A 26,929-nucleotide genomic window follows, 5' to 3' on the forward strand; every position below is an offset into this window, starting at 1 on the left:
TTGGGAATTCTGAAGGTTTTCGTAAAATATTTTATGTTTCATATTCACCATTTCTCTATAAAATTACTTTTAATATTTAAATAGAAGATCTGTTTCAATAAAATTGAAATTTTACAAAGCTAACAGCTCACAGATTACATTACTTCTTGAAATTAATAGGTACTTGTATTAGAGTTTTAAATTTACAGTACATGTTTAACATTTAATAATTTATAACAAATTCATTCCTTATTTCAGGAGGTTCTGATGTCCTTTCGGGTGGTAAAGGTATGTATTCAAGTTATCAGATATAATGGGAAAATCTGATGCTACTAGTTAAAACATATGTTACAAATTCACCTTTGTCCTCTCATTTCAGGAGTCCTAGCTCCAGTACAAGATCTACCAGGTAACTACAATATTATATTATATGTATATTCACATCACAACAAAATGCTTTAGTGACATGTTACATCATTTAACGTAATAAGATACCATATCGCATTATAACACTGCAAAATTTCTGACGAAATGCACTCTAAGCAGCAACAAATATATCTTATGGTTATTTCTTTGTGAAATGATAGAATGTAGTAGTTTTTTTCTTATTTTCTGTACACTGAATTACCTTAGATTAGATTCTGATAAATAGAGTAGGCCTATAATATTTGTATATGATAGTAGGGGAAAGAAGAGTGCGAAGAGAAAATATGATTAATAATAATTTATATCCACAGTAAATACTCTTTCGTTCAGAAAATATACGATTCATACTTTCCAAGAAAACGTCAAACGTTAGCATTTCGGTTAATAACTTAGTGGACAATTTTTTTAACTGGAAAGTATACGGTTTTAACTTTAAACAGATGTCTTAGTTGTTGAAAATTATCTTTAGATGCTTCACTGGAAATTATATTTTGATACTTGAAAGCATATATAGACACAAATAGCATTTTCGTAGAATCGTGTTAAGTTTTTATAAGAGACTTTTGCAGAGTTTAGACCGAAAACGTTACTAATAAACCATGCATAAGCGATGGATGTATAAACGGCCTGTAACTATACAATGGGAATTGCTTTGCAGTAGTTATATACACGAAACCCCTTGTTTAAGCGTTGTATATAGAGAAAAAATGGCCGCCCCTCTATCAGCTGTTCGTATCGACTGTCATTTTATGATGATGGTTGCCTTGTAACACAGAAGAACAAACCAAAGAGAATAGAATAATTAGAATAATATAGCTATAGCTTGTACTCTTTGATCAAAATATAGTGTGGTAATCGATCAGAGCCTGTTGTACTATCGATACTTAAGACGGCACAGTACAGCACTCTACCGGATGCAATAGAGAACCTCAGATATTCTATTAGCTTTCGTAATGAAGTAATGACGAACTATGACGTAGCTGTGTAACAGTTGTACTGTTATACACGAGGTATGCAGTGATTATTAGTAAGGAATTTGCACACGACTTATAAACGAGCTACTCATTGTATAAGTATAAGACAGTTAAGCGTCTGTATATAGAGTTTATATTAGTAAGACCGTAAGTTGACACTTATGTTCGTGGCGTTTTCTTTCATCACCACAGCAATGCGTTGCTAGGAGATTGTTTATCGTTTGTCATTTATTATTTGTTGTGTTGTGCTTGTAAATAAGTCTTGAATTTTGCGCTTTTGAAAAAAGTTTTTGCTATTTGTGGGCTAAATAAAATGGAGTGTCAAGTGAAGGGGGGGGGAGGAACATTTTCGACATATTCTTCTGTACGAGTTTAATAAAGGAACAAAGGCTGCGGAGGCAACTCGGGAAATATATCCCTTGTACGGGGAGAATATCATCGGAGAAAGCACTGCAAGGATAAGGTTCTGTCGTTTCAATACACAATACCCCTTACAAACGTTGTTACTCATCCATTGGATAAAGAAGGCGTCCTGTACTACGAATTTCTTCCCAGTAATGTAGCCACAACTACTGAAATTTATTGTGCCAAACAACTCAGATGTCTTGCGACCGCAATTGAAGAAAAACGACCGGGAAGACTGCTAACATGACGAAAGTAGTTAATCCAGGAGCTTGGTTGGGAGGTGATTCTATATTCTCCATATTCTTCCGATCTTGCGCACTTGGATTTCTACCTTTTTCGTTCTGTATCAAACAATCTTGAGGGAATTCGTTTGATAATGAAGATGCTTTACAAACATGGTTTGACGAATTCTTTAACTTCAAAGCAATACATTTCTTCAAACGGGGAATCGAAAAACTACCTCAAAATTCGTAAGGTGTCATAGATAATATAGGAAAATATATTACTGTTTAAAATTTCTGTCTTGCATTCATCTCAAATGAAAACTTATGTCATACTTACTTACTTACTTACTGGCTTTTAAAGAACCCGGAGGTTCATTGCCGCCCTCACATAAGCCCGCCATTGGTCCCTATCCTGAGCAAGATTAATCCATTCTCTATCATCATATCACACCTCCCTCAAATACATTTTAATATTATCTTCCCATCTACGTCTCGGCCTCCCTAAATGTATTTTTCCCTCCGGCCTCCCAACTAACACTCTATACGCATTTCTGGATTTGCCCATACGTGCTACATGCCCTGCCCATCTCAAACGCTTGGAATTAATGTTCCTAATTATGTCAGGTGAAGAATACAATGCGTGCAGTTCTGTGTTGTGTAACTTTCTCATTCTCCTGTAATTTCATCCCTCTTAGCCCCAAATATGTTCCTAAGCAACTTATTCTCAAAAACCCTTAACCTATGTTGCTCTCTCAAAGTGAGAGTCCAAGTTTCACAACCATAAAGAACAACCGGTAATATAACTGTTTTATAAATTCTAACTTTCAGATTTTTTGACAGCAGACTAGATGATAAAAGCTTCTCAACCGAATAATAACAGGCATTTCCAATATTTATTCTGTGTTTAATTTCCTCCCGAGTATCATTTATATTTGTTACTGTTGCTCCAAGATATTTGAACTTCTCCACCTCTTCAAAAGATAAATTTCCAATTTTTATATTTCCATTTCGGACAATATTCTCGTCACGAGACATAATCATATACTTTGTCTTTTCGGGATTTAGCTACTTCCAAACCTATCTCTTTACTTGCTTCCAGTAAAATTCCCGTGTTTTCCCCAATCGTTTGTGGATTTTCTCCTAACATATTCACGTCATCCGCATAGACAAGCAGCTGAAGTAACGCATTCAATTCCAAACCCTGCCTGTTATCCTGGACTTTCCTAATGGCATACTCTAGAGCAAAGTTAAAAAGTAAATATGATAGTGCATCTCCTTGCTTTAGCCCAAAGTGAACTGGAAACGCATCTGACAGAAACTGACCTATATTAATTCTGCTGTATGTTTCACTGAGACACATTTTAATTAATCGAACTAGTTTCTTGGGAATACCAAATTCAATAAGAATATCATATAAAACTTCTCTATTAATCGAGGCATATGCCTTTTTGAAATCTATGAATAACTGATGCACTGTACCCTTATAGTCCCATTTTTTCTCCATTATGTCATAGCGAAGAAAAAACATAATCGCTATGATCTTTGTCATCAAGCCAGGACAAAGGGAAAGTTACTTAATTTATGTGAACTCGTCAAAAAGAGAAGGAAGAAAATTAATGTTCCTGGATAATTTTACTTACTCAATCATATTTGTTTTCAGTTGTCGGAGGAGTTGCTAAGGGGCTACTTTAGTGTGGATGAAAATGAAGAAACCGGAAGCCATCACATATTTTGACAGAAGAAGACGCTCGCTTCATGAAAGAACAAACTTTTAACAAGACTCTCAACATTGCTTTAATACAAATTATGAACATAAGAGTGTACATTTCCTCAGCTAAGTCTGTATGTATTAATTGCAAGCATGATTTTGTAAACACAACAGTGACGCAATAAAGTACCGTTGTTTATATTGCATGAACATAATTATGTGCTATTCGATTAATAAACTAAGTAATTAAAGGGCTCACTGAAACAATTTTGGTTAAATTAAAGTTTTGCTTGTTTCATAAGTTAAAAAAATATTCCAGATCTTTTAGTGCAAGAACGGTGTGTTTCTGAGGATTTTGCAATAAGATACAGTGGAATTCGTAATGAATTCCCAATTGTGTCGTTGCAAAAAGGTGGCAGTTCCTGGAGCTATATATAAAATGAACCGTAAGTAATGTCATGAATTTCAGGGGGTTATTCTTTGAGATATTTCAAACAAAACAGCTTAACACAATTCGGCTCGTTTTTTGCTTCCTTTTCGAGATAAAGATTGTTTCACATGAAACATTTCATAGCGTGTTAAGGGAAAGCCATTGATTGAATTCACATTACGCTCAGTCAATTTAAGAATACGTGATTGAAAGCATTTTAGTTTTGTCCTTAAAATTAGCAGAAATTCATCCCAATAAAATTAAGCTTTTCGTTCTGCAAAGGAATTTTAAAATGTTACATTTGTTGGGATAAAATTTCTGCATATTTAAAGGACAAAATCAATGGCTTACCCAAAATAGACTATGAAATTTTTCACTAAAACAATTTTTCTCGAAACATATATCTATCTGCCATGTCTCGTGTTGTACTTCATGATATTCGCACGTAAATGTGTGTTCAGTCCGAAATGTAGCTAATTACATCCAAATTAATTGCAAAAATGAGATAGCTCCATTATTTGTTCATATTTTACCCCTGTAAATTGTTGGTTGGAACAAATGAGTGAACGATAAAATGAAACTCCTAGGTATCTAGGACATACTCTGAAAAATGAAAGAAGCTCATTTAAAATTTGAAATTTTATAATGTTTTTATGTTTTCCACAACTTTGTAAGAATGGAGCTACCTCGTTTTTGCACGAAGCTCTTAAATTGCTGACTCATGCTCTTATACAGTTACTACAAATAAATTATTATGGGTAATAGCCCAATGCAGCAAAACGGTGTACGTAACACGTAATTACAGAATTATTGACAGAATTATATGATTGTGTTTTCTACTATCTCGAATATTATTTGTCAAATATGTTGATATACATACATGCGTACAAACACAAAGCATAAATTAATTGTAGTACAGTACAGTACATAAGACAACACAACATACACATATTACATACATTACATTGAATTAAATTGCATACACACATAAAATATTCACGCACATAAAAACACAAAAAGACTCTCTCTCTCTCTCCTTCTCTCTCGTGTACTGTATACAGACCCAGCTGTTACACAATAATAGATACAGTTAAGAAATGAATTTCGTTTAAGAAAAACGATTTTAATTATTTTCTTGTTCGCTAATGACCAAGAAATCAATTCACAGAGAAGTGTCAATAAGTACTGCCACAGTGATCTATAGACTAGAGCGCTGGAATTATAATCCTGCGGACCCGAGTTCGATCTACTGTGTATCCCCGATTTATAATTTGTGTTCGCACGCCCGTGGTCCAGGTAACACAGGGGTTTTCTCCGGGATCTCCGGTTCCCCTGTGGCATTCCAACAAATCTCCGCCATATTATTTCTCGCGGGTGTAGCGTAGACCAGACTTCTATGGTGCACCCTGGACAACGACTCTGTCTGTATTTTCATCTAATCAACTGGCTTCATATGGGTGAATGACAAAACTATTAGCAAAAAAAAAAAAAAAAAAAAAAATAGATAAAACGTCAATAATTGTAAATGGTGTGCCTATAATGGTATCTTTGTTCTAGGCATCTTGAGTATATGAGATTTCCTTTTCTGTCTATAATTTTGAATTTATCGAAAACTGGATCAATATTTCATTCTTTCAAAATACCCAAATTTTTTTTCTTGTCTAATGTAGTATAGCCAGCGGTTCTTCTTAAAAATTTCATTTCATTGACAGTGAGTCGGTGTTCATCATATTTACGTATGGCCGAAGCTTCACTTTCATACATGAAAACAGGTCTCGCCAGTGTTTTATAGGCTTTAATTCATATTTATACCAATATTAATGGGTGTATATTGTGCTTTGCTTCCTCTTTATGAGCTAGAAAACAGAAGTCTTCCCATATGACATAAAAAACCACATATTAATAAAGTTGACATGCAGAATGCAAGCGTTACAAGATGCTTATTTAATTCCTTTTCAACGGAATATTCAGTTAAATCCAACGACTGTATTTCACTCACTTTAATTGCAAAATTTAACTGTTATTTGTTTATGAATATTTTCGAAAACTTCTTTACAAGGTTCGTGTACAGTGTGGTCTTAGTCAATAATATAACATAAAATTTACAAGGACAGTTTACTAAATACAGTAAGTAACTTAATTCAAACCAATAAATACAACACAAGAGCAAGAATAAAGAAGAAAGAGAAAAAGAGAGAAAAATACACATTTAATATAAATTAACAATCGGACAGAAGCCAGTGATATTCAATAAAAACATGAATATAGTCGACAGAAATAAAAGCTAAAAAGATACATTTGTTAATATTATATATCATGGATAATTTTACAAATTTCTTTTTTAAAAGCTTCAATTTTAAAATATTTCAAATTTGGAAAATGGTTTGTAATTTTATTATAAAGTCTTGAGCCGAAACTAGCACCGTCTTTAAAGGCTACACTTGTATGACATTTAAGCTCAATGGGAAAGTAGACTTTTGTCTTCGAGTACGATATTCATGTCGATTAGTTTTATGTTTTATTTGATTTCTGTGGTAGTAAGTTAGTAAATTATATTTACAAATTTTTTCAATAGGCAATACAATAAAATCTGTATAAATCAATCTGCTAATTGCAGAATTGTTCTCAATATTAAAGTATATGTGTAAATTAAAAAAAAAATATATGGCTGTAATCAAATTAAATCATTTGAAAGGTCCACAGAAAGTTCTTTTCTTCTTCTGGTTTTGGTGTGTTTTAGGCCATAAGGTGAAGTAAATCAGAACTGCAGAATTCTACTTTGTGACATGGTATCTTAAATAAAATTGTATGTAAATTGGTAAAGTTGTGGCATTTTTAAGTTAGAAGAAAGAGAGATTCTAATGAAAAATGCAAGAACAGTAAATCAGCTCATTATTTTTATGGACACTTCATTTAGTGTCAAATCGTAAGCCCATGAACAATTATCACACATGTAGTTTCAGTTTATGTTAAAATGCTATGGCCTTCAACTAAGAAATTTACAGTTAAACAGTTGTTCAATTATTAAATAAATACTTCTTTCACACTCGACTTCTGTAGCGAGTGGCGAAAATAATACTGAATTTATCACTATTCCTTATCACTCCAAAGGCGAGTGTAAATGTAATTAGTGTTACATATCAGGAAACAAACTTTTACATCAGGACACTGACTCAATTGTTTATTTTAAGGAAACTGCTATCAGGTTTGGAAACTGTTAATAACGATAAAAACGTAGCTACTTAAACTGTTGTTGTCAACACGTGGACAGCGATAAGACTTTAAAATACAAAAGGAAAATACTGTCATTTTTGTCAAACAGTATACTATAACTTTTCCATAATCGAGGAACAAACATGATATTTCATGTTTTCCTACTTCACATTACGAAGTAGATATTGATTACCTAGTACGTAGAAAAAATTTATGCTTATAAATTTAATTGATATTTCGGTTCCGATAAGTTAGATGACTGCAAACTATTTATTGGAAAGTACGGTCTTTAATTTGTCTTACTTTTTCTTTTATAAAAATATTGGAGTCGTTTGGAGTAGAAATTTGAAGCACTGTAAGTTATTATTGCTGTATACGGTAGATTAAAAACTTAAAGAGTTGTAACTGAAACTGAATTTTGGTAGTGAACACTTCCACATTTTACACAATAGTAATATGCGTTACAAGAGCGTATGTTGAAGTTTTCATGTTCGAGGAAAAGTTTGAAAAAGCGAAACGTAGTTGAGCTTTTTAATTTCCGAGAATTGAAAGAAAACATACCGCTCGTGTATCGTACATTATTTTGTGCGAAGATTGTTTATTAAATACCTGAAAGAGGAATTTCTAATTAGTTGCAATGAAATCTCCATCTTGGTTTCTGTTCAATGACGGCAAATTTGCAAAACAAAAACATCTATCTTCAACATTGTTGCTTTAAAATGTTTTCTGTGTTTACTATACTCCAGCAGGCCGTGATATACGTCTGTCTTTTTTCCCCCCCCCCCCAGTCTATGATGAGTCTGGAATCTTGTTGATTTTTTCACGGCTTCCTTAATGTTACTTGCGTCACGAATGCAGTAACTTTAGTGGAGTTGTAGAGTTTACTTAATTTTTGCAAATATTTAAAAACAATAATTAACAGTGCAATTTAGGTGAAATTGCAGTGGTAAGTTTCCAATTTATAATTATTACTATATTGAACGTCTCTAGAAATAATATGTTAAAAGCCTAAAGCAATAAAATGAATATGTCACTTAAGCGGTAAGAAGAGGGAAATTGTTGTGTGTGTTAGGTTGGGAATACTGAATGTGGAATTTTAGACTTTCCGCGGATTGGTTTTGTGCGGAAACCAAGCAAATACGCACGATCTCGCACAAAATATATAGTTTCTGTGAAGCGGTAGAATACGAAAACAGAAGACTTTCCATACTATAGCGACTACTTCAGTATTTAGGTAATGCATTATTTACAATAAAATTCAAATTTAATTATTTACATTTTTCTAACTTCAATATGCAGAATAAGCATTTTCCTTGAACGTAAAAGAATTACACGACTATTCACATCCCTGATATTTTATGTATATAGACATAAATGGCAACCGATGTTCTATTGAGCACTAAACACTGACGGACTCATTTTAAATTGTAACAAAAAGGGATAGTCGTAAAACTGATTACCATTTTAAGCTGATTTTTAGTCATGTGCCTTGCACAACAGTCACGACAATGGCGATATTGCCTGTTTCTCGGATACTCGTCTTGTGTGCGCTCATTCCAGCAAGACCGTTACAAAATCTAAGAAACGCGAAGTGATTAGTGGCCAGAAACATCCATGCTACATCATGTGGGATTACGCACTATTTTTTCTTCTAATTTTGGAGGTAAGTTATTTCTCCGAGTTTCAGAATGAACTGGAAATTCAATGAAATTATTCGTCTTATGAATATTACTCAACAGTAGTAAAATAATAATAATAATAATAATAATAATAATAATAATAATAATAATAATAATAATAATATTACTTACTTACAAATGGCTTTCAAGGAATCCGAAGGTTCATTGCCGCCCTCACATAAGCCCGCCATCGGTCCCTATCTTGTGCAAGATTAATCCAGTCTATATCATCATATCCCACCTCCCTCAAATCCATTTTAATATTATCCTCCCATCTACGTCTCGGCCTCCCCAAAGGTCTCTTTCCCTCCGGTCTCCCAACTAACACTCTATATGCATTTCTGGATTCGCCCATACGTGCTACATGCCCTGCCCATCTCAAACGTCTCGATTTAATGTTCCTAATTATGTCAGGTGAAGGATACAATGCAATAATAATAATAATAATAATAATAATAATAATAATAATAATAATAATAATAATAATAATAATAATAATAATCACCATCCATAGCAGCGGTGACCAAAACTCGAGCTGCTGTGATTACATGCGACAGACAGCCTATGAAGTAAGGAGACGGAGGAAAGGCACTTGGCATGAAAACTACAACCAGTGGTGGTTCCTGTAGTAACATCTTGATCAATCCCGCAGGATAAAAATCTCAAGCTTTGCTGCATCAGTAATGTCACTGCTGTCATCAAGAGCCAGTGAATAATATACGATTTTTCTTGCTTAATTTAAACCTTCCTCTTGAATACAATCAGGAATTTTCTAAATTCTTCTCTCGATACTTGATCAAGAAATTCGTAGTTTTTCAAAATTAAAAACTTCTTATGGACAAGTTATTTAAGCTATTTTAATCATTACTCTTTTGAGAAATTTTGTTCTATTAAAAGGCTTTAGAGCACGAGATATTTCAAACTCCATTAGGTAGCTGACTTCCTTACATTTATTTATCTCGTCTTTCTCTTCCTGGCTATGATTTAAGACATGTCAATTCCTGACGTTTAACACATAATATTGAATCAGTTTTTCTACACTATTATTATTAAATGAATAACTAATAAATAGTTACCCTCATTTAAAGATTAAGAAGATTAAAATTCAGATAAAATCTATTCATCGTATTTATCATCATACACAATCTCGCTTTCGCGCTTGTGGAATACCCTACCCAGTGACAAAAGAGACTGTCGGAATTTAGTAGCGTTCAAAAGCAAACTTATTAAGCATTTTCTTACTGCGTAGAGTAGGTTTAATTTTTACTTAGTTAATAAAAAAATGTTCCCTCTTCTTAATATTTACAATGAACTGTCTAGCTTTTATTAGTCTGTTAATCTTTTAGAACTTTGTTTTTTATTGTATTTGTAAATTCAATATTAAATGTAATTATAATTGTAATTGTATTCTTTATATTGTAGTTGTAATCCCCTGGTAGAGGGGAAGAGAAGGCCTGATGGCCTTATCTCTACCAGGTTAAATAAATAAATAAATAAATAAATAAATAAATAAATAAATAAATAAATAAAATAAATAATTTTATCCTTCTAGGGAGAAGATCTAAAAATATCAATATTCATGCAAGTACAGAAGAATTATAAAAATACATATTAGTGGTCAGTAATAATAATAACAATAATAATAATAATAATAATAATAATAATAATAATAATAATAAACTATTCAGCGTGGTAATTAATATTTCTATATACTTCTAATTGAACCGTTGAGCAAAGTAAACATATTACATTTTGTCCGACAGAACAACAAAAAAGTTCTCCTTCTCATTCTTCACGAAACCACCTCTTACTGCTTGCAGAGACAGAGTTTGTAGAGCGACATAATACCGCCACTGCTTGCCTTCAGTACGCGAATGAAACACACAGCAACGTATAGGAAACTGCTCGTACCCGTTTGAATATCTGTGATACACGATGTAATCACGACACCCGCTTTGGTCACCATTGATCTAAAGAATAAGTCTCTAGCAGCATCCCATTTTAATGTAACTTCTGTTAACTGTTAAAAACGACCACTGAAGGTCAATCGGAGCACTGCCTTCTTTCTGGGACTTTAAAGTATCGATATCTGTGCAACAAAACGTTTTTTCAAACTCTACAGTAAATAGTCGACAGTGGGTCACGAATAGTGATGAGCAGACTTCGTTGAATTGCCACACGCAGCATGCAATCAGGTTGCCGATGTACGGTCGTATAGAGGAGGTGAGCGACCGCCCGGTCTCGTAGTATAAGCAGTTCATGTTAAGAGTTGTGACCGGTGCAAATAGATAGAGCAGCTACAACTAATGTATACCTATGTAAGCACTTGTTTTTGCATTACTGTGGTTGGAATTGTCAAAGCTTAACATTTGTTCAGTGCAGACAAGAATTCATTCAAACATGCCACAATGAGAGTGTTGCTGTTCCAAATAATTGCCCCTGGAATACCCTTACCCCCGCAGCCAGTCTTGACCCGTTGGGTAACGTGGTTGGATGCTGTTAATTATTATGCAGAACATTACGGCAAAATAATGGAGGTAGTTGATGCATTGGATAGCACAGACAGTTCCGCTGTTGCAGCTGTAAAATCATTGCCTTCTGAACAGCTATTGGAAGATATTGTGTTCATTGATTCTAATTTTAAAATCGTGTCCAAAAGCATCACCCTGTTAGAAATGTCTAAACTACAACTCTCAGAAGCCCTTAATATAGTGTATAAAGTATCACAAACCGTTATAAAAAATAATAATTCACTAATTTCAGAAAAAGTGAAATGTAAGTTGAGGAACATTATTGTTAAAAATTCTGCTTATTCACAACTTCGTATTATAAATGATGTACAATCAGGTCACGACAAGACGTCTGAAGTTGGTGTACTAAAAAGTAGTGACTTTCCGTTCTTCAAATATGCACCTATTACATCGTGTGATGTTGAACGTACATTTTCCCAATTTAAAAACTGTTTAACCCTCAAACGGAGTTGTGGGGTCGTTTTCGATACCAGACAAATTGTATACCCCTGAAATTCCTTAACCGTTGCATTCTTTCTCTTAATCTTTTGTGTACCTTTTCCTTTTGTCAAGCTTAATCCATTGGCTGTGTCGTTGACCAGCAGGTACCGTTATTTATTTCCAGTAATAGCTAAAATATTGAGTGGTATCCTTTTCGACCCCTCAACTTCAGTTGTGTATCTGCACCTTGTCAATGTACAACCAACGAGTTTTCATAATGGAGTATGGCTATTAATGCGCGTAAAAGTGTATCAGTTCTCGATTCGGGTTTCCCACGCTTTGTAAACAGTGTTGTAGATGAAAGTGACGGCAGTGATGCGAGTGGATGTGAGGACTAAAATGATCCGGACTATAATTCCGCACATGACACGGATTCAGAACAAGATTACGATTCAAATGGAGTGGATGAAGATGTAAACCAACCAAATGATGATTCATTGAATTTCTACGGTAAGAATGCATGCAAATGGTCAGCTATCGAACCTAATAGAAACAGAAGAACACCAGCACACAATATTGTAATGAAAGTTCCTACACTGAAAGGAAAAGCTAAAAATTTAGGGAATTCGTGCAATCCTTTACAGGCATGTGAATGTTTATTCACAGAAGACATGATTACAGAAATTGTTATACACACAAATGAGAAAATTAGTTCCTACAGCGCAAATTTTTCTGATACAACTCGTACAGAACTGAGAGACACTAATGCAGTAGAGCTGAGGGCATTTTTCGGGTTCCTGTATTACACAGCAGTTTTCAAATCAAACCATGAAAGTCTCGAGCCCATGTTTGCAACTGATGGTACTGGAAGGGATATTTTCCGTGCCATTCTTTCTGTCAGGCGAACATACATTTTGATATATTGCTTGCGTTTTTATGATTTTGCAACACGAGCAACAAGGAAGGAAATTGATCCATGTGCAGCAGTGTCGTATATTTTTCACAAAATGGTTGAAAACTCTCAGGCTTGATATAATATATGTTCTTATGCCTGTGTAGATGAGATGCTAGTAGTTTCCGTGGCCGCTGCAAATTTAGGGTTTACATGGCTAGTAAGCCGGAGAAATATGCGCTGAAAATTATGATTTTGTCTGATGCTAACACTAATTATCTCTTGAATGGATATATATATGGTGGGAAAGACAGTGATGGGATAGGTCTGACAGCACAAGAAAAAACGCTGCAGAAACCAACACAATCAATACTGAGATTAGTGAAGCCTATTTGTGGAAGTAACAAATGTTACAGCTGACAATTACTTCACTTCCATGGCGTTAGTTTTCGCACTCAGAGACCGTAAACTAACTTATGTAGGGACGATGCGGAAAAACAAGAAAGACATTCCACAAGAATTTCAGGCAGACAGGAAACGTAAAGTAGGCTCAACTGAATATGGTTTCCAAAATGACCGCACATTAATTTCCCACGTGCCTAAGAAAGGAAAGTCTGTTATTTTGCTCTCTAGCATGCATCATTCAGTAGACACAGATCCTGAGACAGGCAAGCCTGAAATTATTTCCTCCTATAATAGAACAAAAGGGGGAGTAGATAGCCTTGACGAAAAGTGTATTACATATAGTAGCAGCAGACGAACCCGAACATGACCTCTGGCTATTTTCTATGCAATTCTGAATATTACTGGTGTCAATTCTTATATATTACAGACATCATTCAAAGACTATATACCCATTTCCCGCTTTGAATTCCTGAAAACGCTAGGAAGACAACTTACAGAGCCATACCTACATGAAAGGCTTGTAAATGACCGACTCCCAAAAGAACTCAGAATGATTGTTTCCAGGATTTTGAAGGAACCTCTGACAAAGATTGAAGAAACACGCGAGAAATCGAAAAGAAAACGTTGCGCGCTGTGTCCTCGTTCAAAAGAGAAGAAGACAAACCAGTACTGTGTTAGTTGCGACCGTCCAGTTTGCCAGCTTGCCGATCAGTTACATGTAGAGAGTGTGGAGAACAAAGGAAATCCAGTTTGACAGCAAAGTATGCAACCAGACTGACATTTTTATTGTGATTACTACATTTTAATGTGATCGTTATGAAGAAAATATGATAAAATGGAACTTTATCTTTTACAATAATTTTAAATTAACTCAAAATTGTCGTACAGACTTTCGGTGTTATATTATGTTATGATCTATTGTTTTTCAAAGTTTTGCACAAATTACTAATAATTATATTGTACTCATATTAGTTATATGTCCTTAAATTATGTAAACAAACATAATAATAATTGAAATTCCTATTACATCATCTTAAAAAGTAAACAAAATTGATATTTTACTTCATTTTGTAGTGGTATCGTTTTTGACCCCACAACTCCACTTATGTCATAAAACAGTCACAACTCCGTTTGAGGGTTAAGTCACCATCGGAGGAGGTTCACTTTGCAGTAGCTCAAAATGTACGTAACTCTTCACTGCAATGCACATATTCAAGGATGATGTGAGTATCTTACATTTAAGAGTTAATATATCTCACTATAAAATAATTGTGTATTTACATGTTTAGACATTTCCTACTTCAGTGATCAGTCATTATATTTCTTGAATGCAGGATACAGGTTTTATTGTAACCGCAATATACTGCTCAGTGTTTACATCAGAGGCATACTCCATCCGTTGCACGCCCCCTTCTCATACAGTCTATGCTGCGTGCATAGTAAACCTTACGATTCTCGTGGCAATTCCACGAAGTCTAGTGATGAGATAAACTGCTCTTTAGTGAACACTGTCCGACGTGTGATTGTTCATTTATGATCACGTTGATCTTAGACAGTGAAACAGTGATAAACAGTGATTGAACAGAGAACTTTTTCGAGGTGAATACTGAATAGTCCATTCTTCCCCGCTCATCAGATCGTCTCACTGTGATGTTTCAATGCTCTCGATATTTCGTACATGGTAGGAGAGGCCGTGAAAATGTTTAGGTTATATGTTAGCACCTCACAAAAGTCAAGTGTAAGCATAATACTGAGTTGTAAATATAGGCGCTTCATCATTTCAAAAACAGATTAAAAGTTTGAAAGTCAGTATTTATTTATTTATTTATTTATTTATTCATTCGTTTAATCTAATACCAGAGTGCTGCATTGGAGTTAAATCGCTCGCTTGAACTCGGTCGAATGTCGCACGCTCGATCTGTCGTGATACGCTCGTAATAAATAGAAGCACAGTACAAGGTCATCTCACCGACATGTCTTATCTTGTATGGAAGGCGACAGATAAGATACACACATGTTTTGCTCACACGGTAAAAATAAGGCTTTATTTTCTGCGTTTATGACAAACGTTTAATGGAACAGTCAATGGAACGTACCAAAACAGGAACATGAAGTTATAAATAAAATAGTATGAAAAACTTTGATATACAGTTATTATTGCTAATTAATAATTATTCAATATTTGATTTACCACATAATATAATATGATAGGTCCGTACATAGTGTTCCGCCTATATACTGCGACAATGTAGAAACGTTTTACAAAATATTATTGATATAGCAGTAGATTAATAACAATATTAGTACTGAGATAACGTCACAGAAAATATAATAAAACGAATAATCATGCTGCACAACTGTTACACACGCAAAGATTGATACACTAATTATTAGTGATTATTATTATTATTATTATTATTATTATTATTATTATTATTATTATTATTATTATTATTATTATTATTATTAGAAAACTTGATAGATTTCTTGCATTATCGTGATTGTGTTCTCCGTTTATAATAATTACATTTACATCCAATAACATCTATCACATATGGCAAAAACAAAAGCACTCCTGTGTGGAGGGGGGGGACATTTACCTACAACATTTATATTACATTTTAAAGCAAGTTTTGTAGTTGTACTATGGAGAGGTTAGTTAAACACTGCAAAGTTTTGAAATTATAAACATCTACGATGTTACTACACAGTTCATCACTGTAACAAGAACGAATATCTAACGCTCGGCTTATACCGTTCGAGGATTTATCGCTCGCGACAATTTTACCCATATGCATGTGCGCTACCTATCGGATTATGCTATGAACTACTTGGCGCTGGAGCGAAAACGTCCTATGCAGACCTCTGTCTAATACTATAGGTAAACTGTTCGGGGTGCAAGAAGATATCAGATGATAGACGACATTAAGATATATGGATCATATGAGGAAACGAAAAGAAAGACAGAAAATAGGAAAGATTGGAGAAAGCTGGGTTTGCAGTGAAAGACCTATCCTTGGGCAGAACACTGAATGAAAATGAACAAATAACCTGAACATTTTTCGTCTGCCTACCCAACATAATGATTATCCATTTGATCTTTTCCAGTATTTCTGAAGTCAAATATTATAGTATAAGCTATGTATAAAAACGGAAAATTATAGTTTTGACATAATTCACACATCACTCAAAAGATTAATGAAACACTATTATTTTTTAGTCATTGTCATTCTTGAAAAGATTTTGTTAATATTGTAATTTTACTAGTTGAATTGTGTAGCCAATTTACTTTACTGCTTAAAATAATAGAGTCAATTAAACAATGTAAAATCCTGTCAGATTTTCGACTCTCGGCTGATAATAATAGTAGGCCTATATTTCCCGGATTTAAGAAATTGAAATCTGCCAGGATCAACCTGAAATCTACAGAGTTGGCTGCACTGAATGCGTTGTTAAATTCGGGGGTTTACAATTCGCTGGCGTAGTTCCCAGTTTTGCCACTAGGTAGCATAAGCACAGCAGCTCAGCGCACGCAGTGAGAAAAGAACATGGTGAGCAGTAGTGTCCTCGAACTGTGGTCACTGTTTAGAAAGCTGTTTAATCACAGGTGTGATCGTGATTTTTCGATCACTGTGATAAAATCACAGGTCAGTGATTTTCTGCTAATCACTAGTCACGAGGTACGAAAATGAAAAGGAATGTTTCATTAACTTTAATTGTAGTGTGGATCAATTTATATAATTATATAATATTTGAGTAAATATGAAATAAGTTATTTAATAATGCAATTTTATGTTTCAGGTAGCAACAGGTGGTCACAAGAGATCATGTGAGTTGACATATATTTCCTTTAATAAGATTGTATTCTAGTTCTTTAATATTTCTCCACACATTTCTTATTTATTCTCCGGTTAGTCGACCACAATATTTGGGAAACGGTCATTTCATAGGGGAATATTGATACGATTGGATAATTAATACTGGAAATTTCACTCACAAATTTGGCCCAGGTTCAATTATGCTGTAATAGTAATATACGTTACAAGAGCGGTATGTTGACGTTTTCATGGTCGAGGAAAAGATTGAAAAAGCGAAACGTAGTTGAGGTATTTCAATTTCCGAGAACATGAAAACAAACATACCGCTCGTGTATTGTACATTACTTTGTGCGAAGATCGTTTATTACATACCTGAAAGAGGAATTTCTAATTAGTTGCAATGAAATCTCCATCTTGGTTTCTGTTTAATGACGGCAACTTTGGAATACCAAAATATCTATCTTCAACATTGTTGCTATAAAATGTTTTCTGTGTTTACTATACTCCAGCAGGCCGTGATATACGTCTGTCTTTTTTTTCCCCAGTCTATAAATGCGAACTTAAAACAAACGGTAAGGTTATGTAATGATTCATTTTTCATTTTAATATTTTAACAATATTATTTTATATAACATATTGCAGTAATAACATCGGCATCTGGAATCTCGTTGATTTTTTCACGGCTTCCTTAATGTTACTTGTATCAGGAATGCAATAAGTTTCGTGGAGTAGCAGACTTTACTTAATTTTTGCAAATATTTAAAAACAATAATTAACATTGCAATTTAGGTGAAATTGCAGTGGTAAGTTTCCAATTTATAATTATTACTATGTTAAACGTCTCTAAAAATAATATGTTAAAAGCCTAAAGCAGTAAAATGAATGTCGCGCTTAAGCGGTAAGAAGAGGGAATTTGTTATGTGTGTTACGTTGGGAATACTGAATGTGGTATTTCACACTTATCGCGTATTGGTTCCGTGCGGAAAACAAGCAAATACGCACGATCTCGCACAAAAATTCAACTATTACATTCTTGTACAATATTAATTCTAATATTTGAGTAACCATGGTTATCCCTTTCGAAGACAAATAATAGAAATCTGTGTCTGTGATTTTGAGTAATGGAAAACAAAGGCGAAATTCTATCAAGTACCAGATGTAACGAATCTCGCAATAATAATGTCACAGAGGCCTGACACAACAGATTCCAGACCATTTCATCTAAAAATACCCTTAATTGTACAAGTCGTTCCTGAATCTGCAAAATAAAGAGTCCCATGTAGGAACGATGATTCATGGATAAATGTATTGGATGAAAATCCCTTGGATAAATTTCTCTCAATGTATTTTTGCGTGAGTGAATCAAATATGGTTGAAATTGAGGCGTTCACTGGAATAAAAACCTAACGTAAGGTATGTCGTTTATCAGTTTCCAAGATTTATCTTCTTCTTCTTCTTCTTCTTCTTCTTCTTCTTCTTCTTCAATTCAAGGGATGTTCATAGTGTATCCGTCCAACGCTTCCTAGGTCTTCCCGGATGTCTTCTCCCTCCAGCTCTATAATTCATCATTATTCTTGGGATTCTTTCTGATGTCATTCTATTGACATGTTCTGCCCATGATCTCTATAATTCTTAATTTCTTCTTCTAGAGAAAAGATCATCAATTCTTCTCTTATTTTATCATTTCTAATTTTATCCGATATAGTACACCCCTTGACTGACCTTATAAACTTCATTTCAGCGGCCTGTAATTTTTTGCTGTCAGCTGCAGTCATCGTCCAGCTTTCTGATCCAAATAGCAAAGATGGTACTGCCATTACTTTATAAAATTTAATTTGCGTTTCTTTTCTTGCTTTATTTTTCAAATTTCTGTTTATTGTACCACACAGCCAAGATTTATTGAATCCTTAATAACATACCTCAATCGTCACAATATGAGGAGCGTTCAATAACTGATTTCCCGTAGCTATGAAATTTATTGTTACTAACTTGCACTCAAATACTTCACACGTCCTTTAACTCAATCCATGGCCTATTTCTTCGTACAAGAAACTTTGATTCTGAGGCATTTTTTACAGCTGTGTACTAACTTTTGAAAGCCATATTTAAAGAACAAATGACACTGGCTGTATATAAAACAAAACGCTGCACAGCTGTTTTCTCTTGTCTATCGTTATGGAAACGGCCACCCTCAAACTCCTTCTTCACTACTGGGAACAGATGAAAGTCGCTAAGCGCAAACTCAGAGCTGTAAGTTGGATGTTCCCAGAGAAAACGTGCAATTTGGTTGGCTTTAGTTTGCAGTATGCGATCGAGGGTTGTCATCAAGGAGAAGGACACTTCGACCATGGAGTCCAGGGTGCATGATTACACCCCTGAAGCAAAAGTGACGTACATGGGATGGAAATATTGTACTTCACCAGTAAGAAAAAAAGTTTAAGGTCACTCTCTCTGCTGGGAAAGTCATGTTGATGATATATGGGATTTCAAAGGTGTTTTTCTTGTTTACTTTCTCGAACCACGAGAAACGGTAAACGCTAATTGTCAATGTGCAACCTTACAACGTCTCAAAACTGCAATCCGTCACAAAAGCGCTGCATCTCTCACCCGAGGTTGCTTACACAACCATCGACCGCATACGGCAAACTAAGCCGAAGCCAAAATTATTCTGTTTCGCTGGGAGTGCATTGAATATCCACCTTACAGCCCTGATTTTGCGCCTAGCGACTCCATCTGTTACCAGCAATGAGGAAGGAGTTGGAAGGAGGCAGTTTTCAGAAAAATGGGCAGATCAAAACAACGGTGCGTAATTTTTTATACAACCAGATTATATGTTCTTTGAACAGGACATTTATTATCTGATATACAGACAGGACAAATGCCACAACAGCGAATATGCTTACGTGGAGAAGTAGGTCATGGATGGGGTTAAAGTATGTGTAAAGTATATGAGTTCAAAGTAATAACAAATTTCACAGCTATGAGAAAATTACTTCTTGAACACCCCTTGTATTATTTACCGCCAAGTCGGCCTTGGTAGCGTAGTTGGTATAGCGCTGGCCTTCTATGCTTGAGGTTTCGGGTTCGATCCTGGCCCAGGTCGATGGCATTTAAGTGTGTTTAAATGCGACAGGCTCATGTCAATAAATTTAGTGGCATGTAGAAGAACTCCTGTGGGACAAAATTCCGACACACCAGCGACGCTGATATAACCTCTGCAGTTGCGAGCGTCGTTAAATAAACCATAATTTAAATTTAAATTTACCACCAAAAAGCACAGCGACTTCTAGAAACATTTGAACGCCGTTCTTAGCAATGCTGTTATATCAGATCTAAAATTCTAACTGAAATTCAAGATTTTCTAGTTAAGTTATTGTACCAGAGAAACCCTAAATTATCTTGAGTGTTACTTCCTGGGTGAAAGTCCCTACACTCCTAATATCATACAACAATTCTGAAGGAAATAACGTAGAGAGTTGAAGGTTGCAATGTTAATTTACACTACGAAATCCATAGGCCTATGTAAAATTTAAAATTTAAACTTTAAAACAATGCCTACATATATTGTAATAAGGTCATATAACATTATAACTACCTGTAAGTAAGTTAATGTACGTAAGTACGTAAAATTGTGGATGCATACTTAAGTATTCCATCTGGTGTATTTTGGATGAATGTTATTTATGTCCCGGCCACTACAGGAACTTGATTAAATACCTTCAAAATGCCTTGGATTGGAAATATTGAGTAGATAATTGATATGATCACTGGGAGAGCTGTAAGCCCACCCATCTCGCCCTAAATATGTACCTTACTTATATACGAAAATCGCTGTGCGTGAACGAAGAATACTGCTATATTTCTTTAATGTAACAGTGGTTTTCAGTGTTGCCAACATAGTAATAATATGCACACCTAATAAAATCTTACCTAATCTTTCTCATAATACTACACACCTGATCAAACCTAACCTAATTAAACCTAACCTAACCTGTCATATAATACTACCAGTAGGTGCCAAATCTAGGGAATCGTGTAGGACTATTTTCAAAAAACTACAAATAATGCCCATGGCTTGTCAGTATATCTTTTCATTAATAGTCTTCCTCGTATGTAATCGTGAAAACTTTGTAACTAATTCAACAGTTCATAGCATAAATGCACGTCAAAAAAATGACTTTCATACTCCATCGGCAAACCTATCGTGCTATCAAAAAGGAGTGCGTTATATGGCAGTAAAAATTTTTAATAGCATCCCTATCGATATAAAAAATGAAACTCGAAACATAAAATTATTTAGGGCCAAATTAAAGAAGTACCTAATTTCTCACGCCTTCTATTCTGTAGGTGAATTCATGACATTCAATAACACTTCATGAAATTGATACTAAAACTTTGTGTTGTACTAGTAGACTATATTGTAAATCTCTTCTGTATATATTTCATCTAGACTGTGACTATAAATTAAGATTTTATAATAGTATTAAGTTTTTTGACTTGTTCCATATTCTAGCTGTAAGCATGTATGAATACCATGGAATGTTAATAAATACAATGCAATACAATACAATACAATACAATACAATACAATACAATACACATCTGTAGTATCATTCCTCACACTTAGTACCATTTCTTTTTCATGTATTGCCGGCTCTGTCAATCGTGTCGATTTCCATCTAGTGGAAGTGGATCGTACTAATATTACTAATTTGAAGAGGAAGCAATGGCGACTTTCATAAGAATTACATTTTACATGTTTCGTGATATACTAAATGTGTTAATGTAGTAATAATTCTATATATGATACAGTAAGATTTTAAATGTGTTGTGGTTGTGATAAAAGTATTGAAAATTGATTTATAGCGCCACATTGGCAGTGACAAAAGTGTGAAATATTCGTTCAGTGGCCGGTGGATGCTCTACATTGACCGTTTTTTGTTATAGTTTATATAATATACACTTATTGGTTTAAATTTATTTTTCAGCATCAGCGTCCATTCCGTTCATTGGCCAGTTTCAGAATAGCCTCCATGAAATGTCGTCGTCGTCGTCATCATCATCAGGTATGTTCGTTTTAATTATTTTTAATACACAAAAGCGAGGGAAATCACAGATTTTGAAAGTAACTCTCTCATAAGTAAGTGATTGAGTAAGTAAGGCATGAGTTTGATGTGTAGACGTGTGAGTGATAATTACCTGCAAACTTTATGATTCACATTACACGCCGCTAAGATAGACGGAAGATGCGAAACATAAGGCTCTAGTCATATATAACAGTTCAAAATTCTACAAAAGAGTAAAAAATTCAACATCCTAACGCTATTACATTCTACCCTTCACGGGTTCATTGCTTTCATAAAAATAAGCACAGATGTGTTAGTTTATTGGAACGTTGGATTTCGGTGCAAATATAATTATCGGAGGAAGAATAACAGCATATATTTCTCTTTGTATTTCTGGACAGCATTATTTGCTACATTATGAATCGGGGCCTAGCTGTTATGCCAATGGTAGTAATAAATAGAGACAACTATTAGGAACACCTAAACTGAATGTGCAGAAAGTAGACAAAAGTTTTAGCTTGAACATTTATTATCAATATTTTACTATTGGTACAAACTCGGAAATTTTAAAATCGCTATGACCTTCAATGCTCGCTAAAGAGCAAATATCCGTTATAAATGCAATTACGTTTACGATTAATAGGTTAAACTTATCCTGATCATAAAGAATTAAGAAATATTAAACAAAAGTCACAATGAAATAATAATAATAACAATAATAATAATAATAATAATAATAATAATAATAATAATAATAATAATAATAATAATAATAATAATCACTTATTTACAAAAGGCTTTTAGAGAACCCGGAGGTTCGTTGCCGCTCTCACATAAGTCCGCCATGGGTTCCTATCCTGAGCAAGATTAATTCAGTCTTTACCATTATATCCCAACTCCCTCAAATCCATTTTAATATTATCCTACCCAAATGTTTTTTTTCCATCCGTCCAACCAACTAACACTCTAAATACGTTTCTGGATTTACCCATAAGTGCTATATGCTCTGCCCATCTCTAATAATAATAATAATAATAATAATAATAATAATAATAATAATAATAATAATAATAATAATAATAATAAAAATAATAATAATAATCACTTATTTACAAAAGGCTTTTAGAGAACCCGGAGGTTCGTTGCCGCTCTCACATAAGTCCGCCATGGGTTCCTATCCTGAGCAAGATTAATTCAGTCTTTACCATTATATCCCAACTCCCTCAAATCCATTTTAATATTATCCTACCCGAATGTTTTTTTCCATCCGTCCAACCAACTAACACTCTAAATACGTTTCTGGATTTACCCATAAGTGCTATATGCTCTGCCCATCTCTAATAATAATAATAATAATAATAATAATAATAATAATAATAATAATAATATATATTTTTTATTTTATACGGTTATTTTACGACGCTGCATCAACATCTAAGGTTATTTAGAGTCTGAATGAAATGTAGGTGATAATGCCGGTGAAATGAGTCCGGGGTCCAGCACCGAAAGTTAACCAGAATTTGCTCGTATTCGGTTGAGGGAAAACCCCGGAAAAAACCTCAACCAAGTAACTTGCCCCGACCGGAATTCGAACCCGGGTCACCTGGTTTTGCGGCCAGACGCGCTGATCGTTACTCCACAGCCGTGAACGCATAAATATATAGTTGTTGTTTAGTCAACTGTCCGAAGAAAGATTTGAACCTCATAAGTAACACCAATAAGACATCACTCATGAGGCAACTAGGCTAGAAGATAATAGGGTAGGGTGACCAGTTCATTTCCTCTCCAATGCATACATCGCGGATTAGCTACATATTTCACTAATCAGAATTAATCTTAGGTTGAGGAAATGTGTACTCGCCGCGTGACATGTAGCAGTTAAATGGCTATTGTAAATTAAGAAATAGTGTTTATCCCTGAATTGCAGTAATAGCTATGCGTATTCCATCAGATCTTTGGGAAGACAGAGACGTAGTTGGGAGAATAATATTAAAATTGATTTGAGGGAGGTAGGATGTGATGGTAGAGACTGGATTAATCTTGGTCAAGATACGGACTGATGGCGGGCTTATGTGAGGACGGCAATGAACCTCTGGGTTGCTTAAAAGCCTTAAGTATAAATAAATTGATGTCTCATATGAGACCTTTCCTGCAATTTTAAAGCTCTGTCTCCTGTTTTCCTGAGATATCACGAAGAAATTTTTGTTGTGTGCGTGGAAGGAATTCCAGTAAAAAATTATTGCGAACATTAGGAGAAGATTTTGTAACTATCTCTGAATGATGTTACTATTACAAACAATTTTAAACTTTGCATGATCTGTAAAATTGAAAAGTTATGTAGCATTTTGGGTACTTTTTCAAACAGCAACATCATCAAATTTTCACTAACGGATTTGCAAATCTTAGAGAATTTTTACAGTAAAATCAGAGAACATTTTCATAAAATAATTATTATCTTACACACATATATAAAGTGAAATAAAATTAATCCGAAGAATTATTTGCATATTAGTGTCTGGTTTAAATTGATTGACAAATGAGTTCTATTCAGTCAGTACTTAACACAATAAAACATGTTATAACAACATTTAAATCTGTTTAAATGTTGTTATAACATTTTTATTGTGATTTATGTTAAGTGTTGACTGAATAGAACTCATTTATCAATTAACATTAAACTTAACGGAACCAATATGCCTTTAAAATGGTTTAAATTGGTTTATATAATATTTGTTCTGGTTTTTTTCGTTTCTTGGTTTGATGGATGACCGAATCATACTGACTATATTATAACTTGAAAGATCGATTATTCCGATTGTCTGGTGATTGACGATTCTCCCAGCAGTGACATCAGACAGGGATACGTGTAAAGGGTTGATGTCCTGCAGTTACATACTAATACTCATAAATATTTCGTCATTTTAATTAACCATAAATTCCTATGAAATGAGATCAACTTCGCATTTATGTCAGGAATCGCTTTTGATTTACATAAACTACATTTTCTTCAAACAGAATTATGTGGAAAGTAAAATCAATGTAAAATTGGAATATGATTTTTTTTCTCATGTCTTACAGATTCCATGCCAATACTAGGAGATATTATGAAGCAAAAACATTCGGTATCTAGAAGTACGTATTAAAAAATTAACATTAATTGATGATAACATATTATTATCTAGCAAATAAATTACATTTTCATAATCTTTGGTAATGAAAGAATGTTTAAATTAATTCAATTTTGAAATTTATTTTCCAGTGTTGCCAGGAGTAAGCATAAACAGTAAGTTTTATTGTCGTCATACTCATATTGTATTGGTCTAGATATTTGACCCAGTATTATGTTGTGGTTAAAGTAGTGACATATACGGCTATAAAACATTTACCTAGATTACCTTCCGGGCAAGGAAGTCAGAATTTATCTCTCGGAATACTATTGCCAACTCTCTTCTTTTCCGAAATATTTGATTCGAATATTAACTTATTTGATCAATATTGGCAGATATTTCTAAATATTTCAAGTATGCACTTATGTGAAATTGCAATTTTCTCAACAGTTGAAGTTAGATCTTTGAAAATTTGTACGCATATCATGTTGCAAGTAAATGGTCTGAAGTAAATGTCATCTTATTTAGTTTAACATTTTATTTTCTTCTTCTTCTTCTTATTCCATTCAAGGTTTAGGCCTAAGGACTGTTCCGATTTCTAGTCCATCTTTTCAAAGATCTGCCTACCGATCTTCTTCCTATACGTTGATAATCTACAATTTTTCTATGTAACCTGTTGCTGTCCATTCTATATAATTGATCTTTTCAATTCTGTTTATATATTTTTTTAAATATCAGCCATTGGAGGGATCTGTATTTCTTCTGTTATCTGTTCATTTTGTATTCTGTCTAGTTTGGTACATCCTTTAACAGCTCTTAAAAATCTCATTTCTGCTGTTTGTATGTGGCTTCTATCTTAAAATTTGATAAATTGTTAACATTTTTGTAAATTTATAATCTACCGTATTTTGAAAAATCACAATTTCCAAACGAAAATAAAAGTTTTACCTACAATTTCCTCCACATACCTTTAAAGCTCTCTGAAACGTAACTTGATATTTTTCAGATTATTCCTCACGTACTAAGAAAAAATTATTTTGTATAGTCAAATATAAGAACAGGTTAAAATAGTGATGTCTTACAGAAAATAAAATGTAACCTAAAATTAAACGTCGGCCAATCGCTGTATCGCAATCACGGATGAACGCGTATTTTTATTTATTTATCTATTAATTTATTAGTTTATACATTCATTCATTAATTTTTTATTTAAATATTTATTTATTTATTTATTTATTTAATAATAATAATTTATTAATTTAATAATAATAATTTATTTATTTATTTATTTATTTCTTTATTTGTTTCTTTATTTATTGACTCATTGACTCACTGACTCACTCATTTATTTATTTATTTATTTATTTATTTATTTATTTATTTATTTATTTATTTATTTATTTATTTATTTATTTATTTATCAGGCCTTCTCTTACCCTCTACCATCATTATGCGAAAAAATTTTGTGAAAATATTCATTTTTCAGTACACAATTCAGAATACGCACAGGAAAGTCATGGCAAAGGAGGCAAGAAAATGATTGTCCATGAAGGTAAGTTATAACATTTCATTTATATCAATAAGTAGCTGAAACAAAGTTCCACCAAACCAAATAACCAACAGAAGGAAATTAAATTTCTTCAGTTTTACGG

At 33.7% G+C, this 26,929-nt stretch overlaps 2 protein-coding genes across 9 annotated transcripts in view; both read left to right on the forward strand.

Moving 5' to 3' along the window:
* Nucleotides 1-3,931, forward strand: part of LOC138708160 (uncharacterized) — a 29,278-nt gene extending 25,347 nt beyond the window's left edge. For all 8 annotated transcript variants that reach the window (XM_069838459.1, XM_069838436.1, XM_069838441.1 and 5 more), the window contains 3 exons: nucleotides 238-267; nucleotides 359-388; nucleotides 3,669-3,931. In XM_069838459.1, the coding sequence (XP_069694560.1) occupies nucleotides 238-267; nucleotides 359-388; nucleotides 3,669-3,700 (92 nt within the window). In that variant the 3' untranslated portion in view covers nucleotides 3,701-3,931. The remainder of the gene's footprint in view (nucleotides 1-237; nucleotides 268-358; nucleotides 389-3,668) is intronic.
* Nucleotides 3,932-8,867: 4,936 nt separating this feature from the next.
* Nucleotides 8,868-26,929, forward strand: part of LOC138696235 (uncharacterized) — an 89,719-nt gene continuing 71,657 nt past the window's right edge. Inside the window, exons 1-6 of the mRNA XM_069820950.1 lie at nucleotides 8,868-9,022; nucleotides 17,088-17,115; nucleotides 22,093-22,170; nucleotides 25,249-25,302; nucleotides 25,430-25,453; nucleotides 26,764-26,829. Coding sequence (XP_069677051.1) covers nucleotides 8,984-9,022; nucleotides 17,088-17,115; nucleotides 22,093-22,170; nucleotides 25,249-25,302; nucleotides 25,430-25,453; nucleotides 26,764-26,829 — 289 coding nt within the window. The 5' untranslated portion in view covers nucleotides 8,868-8,983. The remainder of the gene's footprint in view (nucleotides 9,023-17,087; nucleotides 17,116-22,092; nucleotides 22,171-25,248; nucleotides 25,303-25,429; nucleotides 25,454-26,763; nucleotides 26,830-26,929) is intronic.

The sequence above is a fragment of the Periplaneta americana genome, chromosome 1 (assembly GCF_040183065.1).
Source record: "Periplaneta americana isolate PAMFEO1 chromosome 1, P.americana_PAMFEO1_priV1, whole genome shotgun sequence".
NCBI classification, from domain to species: domain Eukaryota; kingdom Metazoa; phylum Arthropoda; class Insecta; order Blattodea; family Blattidae; genus Periplaneta; species Periplaneta americana.